The sequence below is a fragment of the Schistocerca cancellata genome, chromosome 4 (assembly GCF_023864275.1).
Source record: "Schistocerca cancellata isolate TAMUIC-IGC-003103 chromosome 4, iqSchCanc2.1, whole genome shotgun sequence".
NCBI lineage: Eukaryota > Metazoa > Arthropoda > Insecta > Orthoptera > Acrididae > Schistocerca > Schistocerca cancellata.
The window spans coordinates 45,130,945-45,148,448 of NC_064629.1; the positions used below are offsets into that span (position 1 = coordinate 45,130,945).

General features: G+C 41.6%; 1 protein-coding gene across 1 annotated transcript in view; it reads left to right on the forward strand.

Moving 5' to 3' along the window:
• Nucleotides 1-17,504, forward strand: part of LOC126183218 (histidine ammonia-lyase-like) — a 262,464-nt gene that overhangs the window by 156,297 nt on the left and 88,663 nt on the right. The window contains 2 exon segments of the mRNA XM_049925000.1: nt 1,714-1,877; nt 6,500-6,639. Of these exon segments, the coding sequence (XP_049780957.1) occupies nt 1,714-1,877; nt 6,500-6,639 (304 nt within the window).

The window sequence follows — 17,504 nt, forward strand, 5'->3', positions numbered from 1 at the left end:
TCCTTCAACAAAGGAAATAGCTTACAATACATTAGTTCATCCAGTCTTAGAGTATTGTTCATCTGTATGGGACCCTTACCAGTTGGGTCTGGTTGAAGAGATTGAGAAGGTCCAAAGAAGAGCTGCAAGATTTGTGACTGGTACATTTAGCAATCGTGAGACCATTACAAATCTCATAGAAAGTTTGAAGTGGGACACACTTGCAGATAGACGACGCGCTAAACAGGAGGGTCTGCTCTCTAAATTCCAAAATCCAATCTTCACCGAGGATATAGAGCATATATTATTACCACCAACTTTCAATTTGCATAATGATCATCATTCAAAGATAATGGAAATAAGATCTCGTACTGATGCGTTCAGACAGTCGTTTTTCGCTGGCGCGATCTGCGAGTGGAACAGAGAGGGTGGGATGGGGGTGGGGGTGGGGGGGATATGGCTTTGGAATGAATTGTACCCTCCATAACACACCACTTGGTGGCTAGTGGAGTATATATGTAGATGTAGACAACTCGCTCAATGAAAGATATGTACCCAAAGGCTGGAAAGTTCCACAGGTCACACCAATATTCAAAAACGGCAATAGGAGTAATCTCTAAATTACAGGCCCATATCTTTAGCATTCATATGTAGCAGGATTTTGGAACACCACTTCAATTGGAAAGAACACCTAGGGGAAGGCAAACCAAGGACTGTGTTTTATTGGCAGAACACTTAGAAGATGCAACAGATCTACTACAGAGACTGCCTACAATGTGCCTGTCCTTCCTCTTTTTGGAGTATTGCTGCACAGTGTGGGATCCTTACCAAATAGGATTAATGGGCTACACTGAGAAAGTTAAAAGAATGTATTATTGAGAAATATGGGGGAGAGTGTCATGGATATGGTACAGGTTTTGGGGTGGACATAATTAAAACAGAATCGTTTCTCGTTGTGGCAGGATCTTTTCATGAAATTTCAATCACCAAATTTCTCTTCCAAATGCCAAAATATTTTGTTGATGCTGAACTACATAGGGAGAAATGATAATCGTAATAAAATAAGGGAAATCAGAGCCCTCACAGATTTTCATTTTTTCCGCACACTGTTCAAGAGTGGAATAATAGAGACTTATGTGTACGTGGTTTGATGAACCCTCAGCCAGGCACTTAAATGTGATTTCCAGAGTAACCATGTAGATGTAGATGTGAAAGATGAATGACAATTGTTAGTGGCCATAAAAAAGTTCGAGTTCCAACCATGTTGAAAACCTGTTTTAATAGCAACTTTAAATCATTTTCTGGAAAGAAAAACAACTTATTACACTATATTTTGTTCTTTCTCTGAGAGCTGGGGGGGGGGGGGGGGGGATGTCTTCCCCCTCCCTCCCCCCCCCCCCCCCCCCCCCCCCTCTGCCACCCACCCCCACCAACCACAGTCCTTGCCTCTGGTTATGTGTGCCCTTGCTCTAAGACCATTGGATCTATCCTTTATAACCTGATGATATGAGATAAATTGTTCACATGTGGAAATGTCAAATCATAAATGTCATCTTTTGTATAAAAAAAGCTTAAGTTTTAGATGTTAATCTGAACAATAAATTTGTATCTTATATACCCTATATTTTTTCTTTCTCTAAATGTTTCTTATAGAGAAAAATTAACTGTGTAGTCCAAGTATTATCCGTTTTGCAAGGTAATTATGTTATTTATAAGGAAATGTTTTATTCACAGAGAGCTGCAGTACAATTTAATTAGATCCCATGCAGCAGGTGTAGGAAATCCACTGAATCCAGAGAAGACAAGAATGCTTCTAGCACTACGAATAAATGTTCTTGCTAAAGGCCACAGTGGTATATCTCTCCAAACATTACAACACTTAATCAATGCATTTAATGGTAAGACTGTTAAATTTTCACATGACAGTGAAAACATTGTTAAATGATACATTTCATATTATTATAAAAACCATATGTTGTAGAAAAATATTGAAGTTTTATTTTCTAGTACTATCAATATTAAGCACTAACACATACTAATTAATACATCATTAAAAATTATGTAGTATAAACATGTCAAAAATAGAAAACATTCATCATCACATACTTCCTAATCATTTTTCTTAGATGTCAAGCAGTGCCAGCTATGTAATGTGTGACTCTTTCTGCAAGGGTTTTATGAGTATTAAAATTTGATGTTACTTTTTTGGAAATAAAAAAACAAGATTAATTATTTTTTGTTGTTTATATTCATGTACAAACTCTTTTGTGTACCACAAAGGTAAGTTTCATCACAGTGAGATACTATATTTATTCAGATAATGATATATTTATTTTAACTGGTGCCATTTATGCACAGAACATATACTTGTAATTAGGAGAGATCAACTTACTCATGTATCTTAATATTTAGACTACATATTCCAAATTAAATAACTTAGAAATTTTGATTCATTTCCATGTGATCGAATGAGGACTAATTTGAAATGTAAGGTTACTAAACTTGTGATGGACAATTTTGCAACACATGTACTCTTATATGGCTTGGATGCATGTTATATTTAAACACAGACCAGCACAGCCATGCAAACGTTCATTCCAGTGATGTACCAAGGAATATATCCCTGCATAGGAAGGATATGCAACAATCCTCTACAGCCTCATCATTATACACTCCTGGAAATTGAAATAAGAACACCGTGAATTCATTGTCCCAGGAAGGGGAAACTTTATTGACACATTCCTGGGGTCAGATACATCACATGATCACACTGACAGAACCACAGGCACATAGACACAGGCAACAGAGCATGCACAATGTCGGCACTAGTACAGTGTATATCCACATTTCGCAGCAATGCAGGCTGCTATTCTCCCATGGAGACGATCGTAGAGATGCTGGATGTAGTCCTGTGGAACGGCTTGCCATGCCATTTCCACCTGGCGCCTCAGTTGGACCAGCGTTCGTGCTGGACGTGCAGACTGCGTGAGACGACGCTTCATCCAGTCCCAAACATGCTCAATGGGGGACAGATACAGAGATCTTGCTGGCCAGGGTAGTTGACTTACACCTTCTAGAGCACGTTGGGTGGCACGGGATACATGCGGACATGCATTGTCCTGTTGGAACAGCAAGTTCCCTTGCCGGTCTAGGAATGGTAGAATGATGGGTTCGATGACGGTTTGGATATACCGTGCACTATTCAGTGTCCCCTCGACGATCACCAGTGGTGTACGGCCAGTGTAGGAGATCGCTCCCCACACCATGATGCCGGGTGTTGGCCCTGTGTGCCTCGGTCGTATGCAGTCCTGATTGTGGCGCTCACCTGCACGGTGCCAAACATGCATACGACCATCATTGGCACCAAGGCAGAAGCGACTCTCATCGCTGAAGATGACACGTCTCCATTCGTCCCTTCATTCACGCCTGTCGCGACACAACTGGAGGCGGGCTGCACGATGTTGGGGCGTGAGCGGAAGACGGCCTAACGGTGTGCGGGACCGTAGCCCAGCTTCATGGAGACGGTTGCGAATGGTCCTCGCCGATACCCCAGGAGCAACAGTGTCCCTAATTTGCTGGGAAGTGGCGGTGCGGTCCCCTACGGCACTGCGTAGGATCCTACGGTCTTGGCGTGCATCCGTGCGTCGCTGCGGTCCGGTCCCAGGTCGACGGGCACGTGCACCTTCCGCCGACCACTGGCGACAACATCGATGTACTGTGGAGACCTCACGCCCCACGTGTTGAGCAATTCGGCGGTACGTCCACCTGGCCTCCCGCATGCCCACTATACGCCCTCGCTCAAAGTCCGTCAACTGCACATATGGTTCACGTCCACGCTGTCGCGGCATGCTACCAGTGTTAAAGACTGCGATGGAGCTCCGTATGCCACGGCAAACTGGCTGACACTGACGGCGGCGGTGCACAAATGCTGCGCAGCTAGCGCCATTCGACGGCCAACACCGCGGTTCCTGGTGTGTCCGCTGTGCCGTGCGTGTGATCATTGCTTGTACAGCCCTCTCGCAGTGTCCGGAGCAAGTATGGTGGGTCTGACACACCGGTGTCAATGTGTTCTTTTTTCCATTTCCAGGAGTGTATTATGTTGGACACCCATGTAATTTTTGAAGCAGCATATTTTATATAATAGTCAAAAGAGATGGAAATGACTACATGTTAGTGTGAAAGCTGTATAGGTAGTAGTATAATACCCTCATTTGAAACACCACAACTGCACCACATAAGAAACTGGAAAATAGATTCCTCCAACAATTTAATATGTACTGGTGATATCAAGAATGGTAATAGAAGCACATGGAAGATAAAAATACTACAATTTGCATGTTGTGCATGTGGAGTCATCAAAAATAGGCATTTGCTGAATGCCTATTGTTGATGACTCCAGATGCACAACATGCAAATTGTAGTATTTTTAACTTTAGTTCTTTATGCAGGCTTTGTTACCTTAGAGAGTAATACTGTGAAACAGAGCATTTAAAATATGGTATTAAGCAAGACAAGACTCACCACCACATAAAGTCATTGTATCATTTTGAAATTATTACTGTTATGTGATAGTTCTTACGAGCAATCTTTTAGGTATTTTTAGTGTACAGAAGTACCACAGACCTGGCAATGAAAAATAGCTTGCACTGCTTCTAGAAGCAGACTGCCATAGGTTGCTGGATGAATAAAGCCTTCCAAGTGATTGGAAAGTTTGCATGCCATTCTCATTTCCAAGAAGGGCTGCTGAACAAATAAACACAACTGTGTGTTGTTATGGGTGATTTCAGTCTGTTGTACAGTTTTGGAATGAGTTTTATGCTTGTCCATAACAACCTTTCTAGAGGCCAAAAATATCCTCTGTAGGAATCAGCACTCACTCTTCAAACAACAACCATTTTAAAATTCTGCTCACTCTGTTGATCCAAGAGAGGATACATTGGAAGCTCCATGGAACTGTTCAAGGATGGTGCTGTTGTGTATAGAGAAGACACTGTGTGACAAAATTGTAACAGAATGCAGGAAGACCTACAGAATATTGACACTTGGTGCAGGAATTGACAGCTGACCCTCAACAAGAACAAACTGAAATTTATTAGGATCCTGTAGGATTATGTGGTACACAGTAAATGTACATGTAGTATAGACGTGTCAAAAATAGAAAACATTCATCATCACATACTTCCTAATCATTTTTCTTACATTCTAACATCCATGATTCTAAGTAGCAATATATACAAAGTTAATGTGATAATTACTCTTCAACACCGTTAAATTCCTTTTCCATCAGATAATCTTTGAGGTTCTTTGAAAACTTAGTGTCATGTACATTGCCAGACAACTTTTTAGGCAGACTTCTTAGTAGTTTTATATCTGAGTGCTGGGATCTTTTTTCAAGCATTGTCAGTTGGTGGGATATGCTTTGTATGCCATTCTTCCTCTGTGTGTTGTGGATGTGTACACTAGCATTTGTAGTTTACTCTGCACTATCTTTTGGGACATATATGATAGTTTTATATATGTACATGGATGTAAAAGTTAAGGTGCCCAGTCTTTTGAAGCAATTTCTGCATGTTTCAAAAGTATTTCTTCATAATATGGCCCTGGTTGCTTTTTTTTTTTTTTTTTTTTGTGATGTGAACACCCGTTTTATTTCTTGAATGTTTAAGTTTCCCCAGACTATCCCTTCATACTGCAGGTATGGTTCAAAGAGTCAGTGGTATACTGTGCACAGAAGCTGTTTGTCTGAATACTGTGACACCTGCCTCATAATGAATATAATGAAGCTGAGTTTCTTACTGACAGAATTATCATGGTGGTTCCATTTCAGCTCGTTATCCACAGTAATACATAAGAATCTAGTGGATTCTACTTCTCCCAGTCTCATTTCATCCACCTATAAATGCATGTGCACAGCCTTGTCTTTATTTGTGAACCTTACATACAGACTTTTTTTAGATTTATGACAACTTCATTTTCCAGGAGTCACTGAGCTGTGGTGTTTGCAGATATCTATGCTCTTCTGTCAAGCAGTACCGCATTTTCGTCATTGTTCAGTATTGTCATGTCATCTGCATACAATATTTTCTTCTCCTTCTCTTCATCCCCTATGTCATTAACAAATAGATTAAACAGCAATGGCCCAATTACAGATCCTTCCAGCGTTCCATATTTCATGGCTTTGGTTTCTGACTGACATGTATTCCCTATTGATATATATGGTTTCCTGTTGCGCCTGTATGACTCTATCCTGTCACCTGCTTGTCCTCAAATATCATAGTTTTCCAGTTTTCTTGCCAGTATTTCATGAGCAACAGTGTCAAATGCTTTGGAGAGATCCAGAAACATTGAATATACAACTGTATAATATTTTCTAAATATAATTTTTAATTGATTTGTTTCTTAATACTACAATTTACCATAGTTTAAAAGAAACATGTGTTCATGCTGCTGGAAAATAATATTTCAGTCAGAATGAAAGTGTTCTTTTCTACATGTAATAATTTAATTATTTTCTTTACAGCTTCATGTTTGTCATGGGTGCCTGAACAAGGCTCAGTGGGAGCCAGTGGTGACCTAGCACCCTTAGCTCATCTTGCCTTAGGACTGCTGGGAGAGGGCAAAATGTGGAGTCCATCAACAGGCTGGGGGGATGCCAAAGATGTGAGAATGCATTTCATCATTCGTATTAAAGCTCAATAATTTACAGTTTTTTATTTTTTTAGTTGAAACTTCGTGGCAGATTAAAACTGTGTGCCCGACCGAGACTCGAACTCGGGACCTTTGCCTTTCGCGGGCAAGTGCTCTACCAACTGAGCTACCAAAGCACGACTCACGTCCGGTACTCACAGCTTTACTTCTGCCAGTACCTCGTCTCCTACCTTCCAAACTTTACAGAAGCTCTCCTGCGAAACTTGCAGAACTAGCACTCCTGAAAGAAAGGATATTGCGGAGACATGGCTTAGCCACAGCCTGTGGCTAAGCCATGTCTCCGCAATATCCTTTCTTTCAGGAGTGCTAGTTCTGCAAGTTTCGCAGGAGAGCTTCTGTAAAGTTTGGAAGGTAGGAGACGAGGTACTGGCAGAAGTAAAGCTGTGAGTACCGGACGTGAGTCGTGCTTCGGTAGCTCAGTTGGTAGAGCACTTGCCCGCGAAAGGCAAAGGTCCCGAGTTCGAGTCTCGGTCGGGCACACAGTTTTAATCTGCCAGGAAGTTTCATATCAGCGCACACTCCGCTGCAGAGTGAAAATCTCATTCTGGATTTTTTTAGTTGTTTGTACATCATGTAAAAAGTGGCTAGCATCCCCTCAGGGATGTAGAAGAAGTCTAGAAATATATCAGTGTGTCACTCTGACTAATAACTATTGTTAACAATATTCTGCCCATGTAATATTAACAGATGGGATTTATTATATAAAAAACATTTATTTTATATATACTGAAATTGACTGCAAGTTAATAACTTACTCAAGACAAACAAAAGACGCTAACATGAAATATTACTGTTGCTTTGCCACTTACACTATTCAGAAGATGTTTTATAACTTATGTATGTTTATCACTTGTTTATTTATATGCCAGGTGGTTACAATTAAACTTTCCCTATTTAACATGTTATAACATGGAAACTAATTACCATACCGGTACCGAACTTTGTAGCATTAATGTCCAGAGTATGGGGTGCATGATTTCCATGTATCACAGTGCCACCATCCAGTTCCAACTCTGGCCACCAGGTGCCATGATCAGTCATCATGATTCTTAGTCTCACACGCCTGACCAGTTGCAGTGCACTTGTTGACATGTCAACATGAGCTTGGACAAAAGGAGCAGGGCATTATTGGTGGAGCTCTATTATCAAAACAACAGTAATGCTGCAGCTGCTCTTTGAGAATATTGCTGGCTGAAAGGATTATGGAAGGGTCCTGTTCCTCACCTGCTGTGTTGAGCATGATGAAGAAGTTTGAATCAATTGGAGAACTGGGCGTCACTCCAGGAAGAGACCAATGACCGGTTGCACTACAGGTGGTTGATGAAATCACTGTTGCTATGGCAGGCAACACTGTGCACAATTCTCAATCGTCAGGCAGTGCATTTACTATGTCATGACAGTTGAACGTCCCATGGTCCACTGTACAGAAGGTGCTTCAAACCAATCTCAAATGATATCCATACAAGATCCATATCTACAGCAGCTTGCACCTTGGGATGCACAACAATGTGTTGACTTCACTCTCCAATTTTTCACAAGGATTGATGTTGATGAGGGCTGGCCCTTGACCATCCCATGGACAGATGAAGCTCATTTTTCTCTGACAAGTGAGGTGAACATACAGAATTGCCGAGTGTGAGAATCTTCACCTCCAGTCACTGTGCACGAAGTTCCTCTGTACGGTGAACATGCCTATGTTCATCATTGGCCCATTCTTTTCTGAATAGGTTGGCATTCAAAGACCAAAGACATGCAGTGTTACTGGCCAGCATAAAGTGATATGCTTCGCCCTACAGGAGAGACACACATTGAACTCAACAGTTTTCATGCTAGATGACGCCCCACCACACATCGCTCATGAAATTCACCTGCTTCTCCAAAACACATTTGGAGATGATTGAATTATCAGCTAATCATTTCCAAATGCTTGGTCGGCACAGTCACCTGATCTCACTCTCTGAGATTTCTGGTTGTGGGGCTATCTGAAGGACAGGGTTTACCAGGAGAACATTGACACATGTGCTGATCTGAAGCACAGCATATTAAGAGGGATAGCCAACATAACTGCAGACATGCTTTGTTCTGATGTGCAATCCTGCAGTTTCAGTCTCTTCTGGACACTGATGGGCACTATATTGAGCCCATTTTGTAGCAGCAAGGGTACCAATATGTAATGGTATGATGTATCATAGCAGCATGTTAAAGGTGTTTCAACTTTATTGATTCTGCATTATTTCTCTTCCCTATGTCCTTAACATTAATGCTACCAAATTTGATACTAGTATGGTAACTAGTTTCCGTTTTACAACATGTTAAATAGGGAAAGTTTAATTATAACCACACATTATTTATCTGAATGCTATGCTGTAAAAATGTATAAAAATGTTACTGAAAATATTGCTATGTAATGAAAAGTGGTTGTTTTTGTCTGAAGATAAGGATCACCTTACTGGATCATCTGTCTAGCTTGCTTACTTAATCGTGCCCCCACTACCTTATAGTGAAGAGGATGCAAAGGACCTATACAGTTCTTCATGCCTATAGTCATAGCTATTGTCTCTCTCTCTAACAGTCCCCTGTATTCTAGTAACTCTTCAGTTACATAGTCACAGGTCTATCTTGGGTGTCATCATACTTTCTTATCTTACATCTTTACCTCCATTAAACTTTCAGTACTAACTGGACATGTTCAAGTCACTGTGATTGTTCCACTTGGATACTATACTCATCTCCTCTTTCCTGCTAAAATATGGCTTTTTATCAAGAACCAGGATAAGTATCTATACACTGTAGGTGAAAAAATTTGTGTTCTTTAGTAGTTCTCTTTCTTATTGAAAAAGTTTTGTCTCATCACAGTCAGCAGTAAGTCTATTACTCCATCTCTTTTCCCAATCTTTTCTTTCAACTTTCCATTTGAAATTACAGGGTGTTTCAAAAATGACCGGTATATTTGAAACGGAAATAAAAACTAAACGAGCAGTGATAGAACTACACCGTTTGTTGCAATATGATTGGGACAACAGTACATTTTCAGGCGGACAAACTTTCGAAATTACAGTAGTTACAATTTTCAACAACAGATGGCGCTGCGGTCTGGGAAACTCTATAGTATGATATTTTCCACATATCCACCATGCGTAGCAATAATATGGCGTAGTCTCTGAATGAAATTACCCGAAACCTTTGACAACGTGTCTGGCGGAATGGCTTCACATGCAGATGAGATGTGCTGCTTCAGCTGTTCAATTGTTTCTGGATTCTGGTGGTACACCTGGTCTTTCAAGTGTCCCCACAGAAAGAAGTCACAGGGGTTCACGTCTGGTGAATAGGGAGGCCAATCCACGCCACCTCCTGTATGTTTCGGATAGCCCAAAGCAATCACACGATCATCGAAATATTCATTCAGGAAATTGAAGACGTCGGCCGTGTGATGTGGCCGGGCACCATCTTGCATAAACCACGAGGTGTTCGCAGTGTCGTCTGAGGCAGTTTGTACTGCCACAAATTCACGAAGAATGTCCAGATAGCGTGATGCAGTAATCATTTCGGATCTGAAAAATGGGCCAATGATTCCTTTGGAAGAAATGGCGGCCCAGACCAGTACTTTTTGAGGATGCAGGGACGATGGGACTGCAACATGGGGCTTTTCGGTTCCCCATATGCGCCAGTTCTGTTTATTGACGAAGCCGTCCAGGTAAAAATAAGCTTCATCAGTAAACCAAATGCTGCCCACATGCATATCGCCGTCATCAATCCTGTGCACTATATCGTTAGCGAATAACTCTAGTGCAGCAATGGTAGCGGTGCTGAGGGGTTGCCGCGTTTGAATTTTGTATGGATAGAGGTGTAAACTCTGGCGCATGAGACGATACATAGACGTTGGCATCATTTGGACCGCAGCTGCAACACAGCGAACGGAAACCTGAGGCCGCTGTTGGATCACCTGCTGCACTAGCTGCGCGTTGCCCTCTGTGGTTGCTGTACGCGGTTGCCCTACCTTTCCAGCACGTTCATCCGTCACGTTCCCAGTCCGTTGAAATTTTTCAAACAGATCCTTTATTGTATCGCTTTTCAGTCCTTTGGTTACATTAAACCTCCATTGAAAACTTCATCTTGTTGCAACAACACTGTGTTCTAGGCGGTGGAATTCCAACACCAGAAAAATCCTCTGTTCTAAGGAATAAACCATGTTGTCTACAGCACATTTGCATGTTGTGAACAGCACACGCTTACAGCAGAAAGACGACGTACAGAATGGCGCACCCACAGACTGCGTTGTCTTCTATATCTTTCACATCACTTGCAGTGCCATCTGTTGTTGAAAATTGTAACTACTGTAATTTCGAAAGTTTGTCCGCCTGAAAATGTACTGTTGTCCCAAGCATATAGGAACAAACGGTGTATTTCTATCGCTGCTCGTTTAGTTTTTATTGTCGTTTCAAATATACTGGTCATTTTTGAAACACCCTGTATGAATGACTCTAAGTACATTCAAGTGGCTACTTGCTCTAGCAGTTTCCTATCCACTGAGATTTTGTCTTCGTGTCTCATAGTATTATTCTTACCAACATTCACCTCCATTAATCTGTCATTGTGAAGCCATACTAATTTATTACACCTACTTCAGTCATTTCATACTATAGAAGGTTCTATTAAGCTTTACTTGTATGTGTATTCCAAGCAGTTACAAAATACACCTTTATTTTATGCACATAAAGAAAGTTTTCTAAAACAAATTTCTGTATAAGATCTTATTAATACACTCCTGGAAATGGAAAAAAGAACACATTGACACCGGTGTGTCAGACCCACCATACTTGCTCCGGACACTGCGAGAGGGCTGTACAAGCAATGATCACACGCACGGCACAGCGGACACACCAGGAACCGCGGTGTTGGCCGTCGAATGGCGCTAGCTGCGCAGCATTTGTGCACCGCTGCCATCAGTGTCAGCCAGTTTGCCGTGGCATACGGAGCTCCATCGCAGTCTTTAACACTGGTAGCATGCCGCGACAGCGTGGACGTGAACTGTATGTGCAGTTGACGGACTTTGAGCGAGGGCGTATAGTGGGCATGCGGGAGGCCAGGTGGACGTACCGCCGAATTGCTCAACACGTGGGGCGTGAGGTCTCCACAGTACATCGATGTTGTCGCCAGTGGTCGGCGGAAGGTGCACATGCCCGTCGACCTGGGACCGGACCGCAGCGACGCATGGATGCACGCCAAGATCGTAGGATCCTACGCAGTGCCGTAGGGGACCGCACCGCCACTTCCCAGCAAATTAGGGACACTGTTGCTCCTGGGGTATCGGCGAGGACCATTCGCAACCGTCTCCATGAAGCTGGGCTACGGTCCCGCACACCGTTAGGCCGTCTTCCGCTCACGCCCCAACATCGTGCAGCCCGCCTCCAGTGGTGTCGCGACAGGCGTGAATGGAGGGACGAATGGAGACGTGTCGTCTTCAGCGATGAGAGTCGCTTCTGCCTTGGTGCCAATGATGGTCGTATGCGTGTTTGGCGCCGTGCAGGTGAGCGCCACAATCAGGACTGCATACGACCGAGGCACACAGGGCCAACACCCGGCATCATGGTGTGGGGAGCGATCTCCTACACTGGCCGTACACCACTGGTGATCGTCGAGGGGACACTGAATAGTGCACGGTACATCCAAACCGTCATCGAACCCATCGTTCTACCATTCCTAGACCGGCAAGGGAACTTGCTGTTCCAACAGGACAATGCACGTCCGCATGTATCCCGTGCCACCCAACGTGCTCTAGAAGGTGTGAGTCAACTACCCTGGCCAGCAAGATCTCCGGATCTGTCCCCCATTGAGCATGTTTGGGACTGGATGAAGCGTCGTCTCACGCGGTCTGCACGTCCAGCACGAACGCTGGTCCAACTGAGGCGCCAGGAGGAAATGGCATGGCAAGCCGTTCCACAGGACTACATCCAGCATCTCTACGATCGTCTCCATGGGAGAATAGCAGCCTGCATTGCTGCGAAAGGTGGATATACACTGTACTAGTGCCGACATTGTGCATGCTCTGTTGCCTGTGTCTATGTGCCTGTGGTTCTGTCAGTGTGATCATGTGATGTATCTGACCCCAGGAATGTGTCAATAAAGTTTCCCCTTCCTGGGACAATGAATTCACGGTGTTCTTATTTCAATTTTCAGGAGTGTAATTGCACTACATAACTCTGTGACATTTGAGATGTTTAGACAAGTATCATGTTTTTCCAGTACAGAACCACAGTTAATAAATACCTGACAGAAAACATGTTGTTTATAAATGTCACTTATGTTTCATACATTTGATTACTGAACCATTAATACCTTTCCTGATGCAAAATGTCCAATGAAATTTTTTTGTTAGCATAGGGGAAGAAGTTTTCAAATGAGACTTTTTTTTAACAAAAATTTAAATAACTTCTGCTTGATATGCTCCAGACACTCAAATGTCACACACATTTGAATGTGTGTTTGGTGTAGTGTGATCAGTCACAGGAATGAACACATAGAAATATCTTTATGCACATATTTTTAAGATGACTAACTAATGCTATTTTGAACCAAAAGGTTGCTTTGAACATGGTAATGCTCTACTTGGCAAGCTTTAGGAAATGGTATGTCCTTTCTTTCTTCTGACCACTAAACTAACTCTCCCAGTCAGCTATAGGGGACCTACAGTTTAATATGGGCTCCAAATTTGGAATTATTCTTATACACAAACAACTGTCACAGTTGAAAACAGAATAGAGGACAGAAATAATTCTACAACTCGCTCATAATTGAACCCTTGACCATTTGATCTGTAACCCGTCACTTACCCAGTTAGCCATCAGCCCAAATACTGTAAAAACACAATCAACATTTTCATCTATGACTATACTCATGTTTTTTGTCTCCAATATCTACATAATTATTGAAAGAATTTAAAAAAGTCTGTGTGGCTAGTTAAAAACAGTCACTGATTTTTCTGAATTTGTTTATTAACTGCTATATCACTTTTTGGGTTGAATCCATCACCTGATGACCTACTACAAACAGACAAAAGTAACAGATGTTATGTTAGAAATTTTACAGAAATGCAAATTTCATATACAAATCAGTTCTAAATGAAAAATATTCCAGAACAAAAGGTTTTCTGATACAGAAATGCATAATACTTTAGAAGCAAATACATGAGACTTTGATGTAGATGCCAAATATTGTCATTGTTAATGTGTAGAAGACAAGAAGCACCATTTGTTGCACAGTTTGACCCTAACTGTTGAAATACCATACTAGCAATGACAAACCCCACTGTGAGTGCTGGGAGGAAGGCTTGGTCATGGTAGGCAGCATAGCTGTGTTGATGCATATATTATGTAAAATGAGCTTACAAAAATCATTGGAATGCTTTTTGTTTGTATCCTTATGTAAAATTGTCAAGAAATGACCACCTGAAATCTTTCATAGTGCAAAATTAACTACATAACATAGCATAAAAATACATTTTCATTTTGATTATAAAGTGCAAACACATACATTTGATAGAGTTAAGACTTCACAAATGTATTTACCATTTCAGTTTCACAACAGAGCAAAGATTCATGGTCATTATTCGCTCGACCTAATACAAAATTGATGTAACATTAGATGAAGTACAAACCAAACATTGTATAGGTATCATACATATGTCATTTTGAAGAGAAACCCTGAAAGTTTTTTTTCACGTATACCACCACACTGTAGTTTGGTAATTTGCTGATAGTTAGCGCTAGTCGCAAACATGACAAGTTCAAATGCGGAGCGAGCTGTTTCATGAAATGGCCTCCCCAATCATCAGATCTCACTCCGTGGGACTTTTCTCTGTGGGGACACATTAAAGATCTGGTGTATGTACTGCCTCTACCACGTGATGTAGCAGAGCTCCGGGAGAGAATATGGAAAGCGACTGCCACAGTCGATACTGCCATACTGGGATGGGTATGGCAAGAATTCGATTATAGACACACACCCACACCCACACACACCCACACACACACACACACACACACACACACACACACACACACACACACACTACTGCCCATTAAAATTGCTAGCCATGAAGATGACATGCTACAGACATGAAATTTAACCGACAGGAAGAAGATGCTGTGATATGCAAATGATTAACTTTTCAGAGCATTCACACAAGGATGGCGCCGGTGATGGCAGCTACAATGTGCTGACATGAGGAAAGTTTCCAACCGATTTCTCATACACAAACAGCAGTTGACCAGTGTTGCCTGGTGAAACAGGAAAGTTTCCAACCGATTTCTCATACACAAACAGCAGTTGACCAGCGTTGCCTGGTAAAACATTGTTGTGATGCCTTGTGTAAGAAGGAGAAATGTGTACCACCATGTTTCCAACTTTGATATAGGTCGGATTGTAGCTTATCGCGATTGCGATTTATCGTATTGCGACATTGCTGCTCGCGTTGGTCGAAATCCAATGACTGTTAGGAGAATATGGAATCGGTGGGTTCAGAAGGGTAATACAGAACGCCGTGCTGGATCCCAATGGCCTTGTATCACTAGCAGTTGAGATGACAGGCATCTTATCCGCATGGCTGTAATGGATTGTGCAGCCACATCTCCATCCCTGAGTCAATAGATGGGGTCGTTTGCAAGACAACAACCATCTGCATGAACAGTTCAATGACGTTTGCAGCAGCATGGACCATCAGCTCGGAGACCATGGCTGTGATTACCCTTGATGCTGCATCACAGACAGGAGCACCTGCAATGGAGTACTCAATGACGAACCGGGGTGCACGAACGGCAAAACGTCATTTTTTCAGATGAATGCAGGTTCTGTTTACAGCATCATGATGGTCACATCCATGTTTGGTGGCATGGTGGTGAATGCACTTTGGAAGCATATATTTGTCATCGCCATACTGGCATATCACCCAGCGTAATGGTATGGGGTGCCATTGGTTACATGTCTCGGACACCTCTTGTTCGCATTGACAGCACTTTGAACAGTGGACATTACATTTCAGATGTCTTACGACCCGTGGCTCTACCCATCATTCGATCCCTGCAAAACCCTACATTTCAGAAGGATAATGCACGACCGCATGTTGCAGGTCCTGTACGGTCCTTTCTGGATACAGAAAATGTTCGACTGCTGCCCTGGCCAGCACATTCTCCAGATCTCACACCAATTGAAAACGTCTGGTCAATGGTGGCCGAGCAACTGGCTTGTCACAATACTCCTGTCACTACCCTTGATGAACTGTGGTATTATGTCGAAGCTGCATGGGCAGCTGTACCTGTATACGCCATTCAAGCTCTGTTTGACTCAATGCCCAGGCATATCATGGCCGTTATTATGGCCAGAGGTGGTTGTTCTGGGTACTGATTTCTCAGGATATATGCACCCAAATTGTGTGAAAATGTAATCACATGTCAGTTTTAGTATAATATATTTGTCCAATGAATACCCGTTTATCATACACTTTTCTTCTTTGTGTAGCAATTTTAATGGCCAGTAGTGTATCAAAAGTCTAAAAAGCCATTTGCAGTTGCTTGTTGTCTGCTCATTAACCAAAAGGGTTAGATTTAACTGGTTATTGATGTAAAATTCCATATCTTCAAGTATATCCAAATTATTATCCTCATTCTCAGTGTGCAATAATGATAAACAGTTTTCAATGAAAGCTAGATGAAGATTCTGTTTCCTTAAGTGGTATTCCAGGACACTACCATTACTATTGTATTTTGAGCCCCCTTCCCATTTGGCCAATCTAATAACACTCACAGGGCCCACATTTGGTCCTGCACACCTGTGTCACAAAATTTATTTTTTGGGACTTTCAAACTATGTCACAGAATCTGCCCTAGTTTGTTGCTGTTCAGAAACTGAACTCATATTGATTTTTTTTATTTTTAAATATATTTGCAGTTCTCTCAGATAATGAACCATGCTAAGAAAAGAGGCTATGTCTAATGTTTTTCTTGTTTGTTATGAGAAGACAACCAGCATCCATAACTGGTTTTTTAGCCTTTTTGATGAACTGTTCTTCCATCATAATAAAATAAAATAATCCAGTATCTGATTGTCTGAGTTACTGAAGACTTTTCATTTGTGAAATTTTAACTTAGATGAAGTTACACTTATCTTGCGGTAGGTTGGGTGAGTGCTGCCCCATGAGTCTTTGTTCTGTTGTCAAATTGAATTTGTAAATTCATTTGTGAAGTTTTAACTCTACTTATGTTGTACATATTTGCCCTTGGTCAGATGAGCAATGACCTAAGAACTTTTACTTTGTAATAAAAGTGAAAATGTGTTTTTATGCTAAGTTACATTGCCAAATGCACTGAAAAAGATTTTAGGTGGTCATTTCTTGACAATTTATATATATGTTGGCTTTATATAATATGCTGGTTTTATATAATATGTCACTTGAATTTTTATAAATAAGGTAGGATTTTTGCCAATGTGTGAGCAAGAAATTTTTAATTGCTTTATACAGGGTGAGTCACAAGGTTTTCCCCTGGTTTCTGGCGGGTATTCCTCAGGTTATTTGGAACAAAAAATGTAAGCAAAGTAATGGGATCAGAGCCATAAACTCAGGAAAATGGCAGAAAAACTTTTATTGTTTGATTTCACTATCGAAAATTTACATAATAATTAATTTAAACAATTTTGTAGCAGTCTCTTGCATTCAGAGTGGATTTAAAGCAAGTGTTCAAGATTTCCTCCCTGCATTTGAAGCAAAGATTCACACAGGAGTGAACCATGTGAGAAGCATTTCATAATTTCACATGCTCATTCCT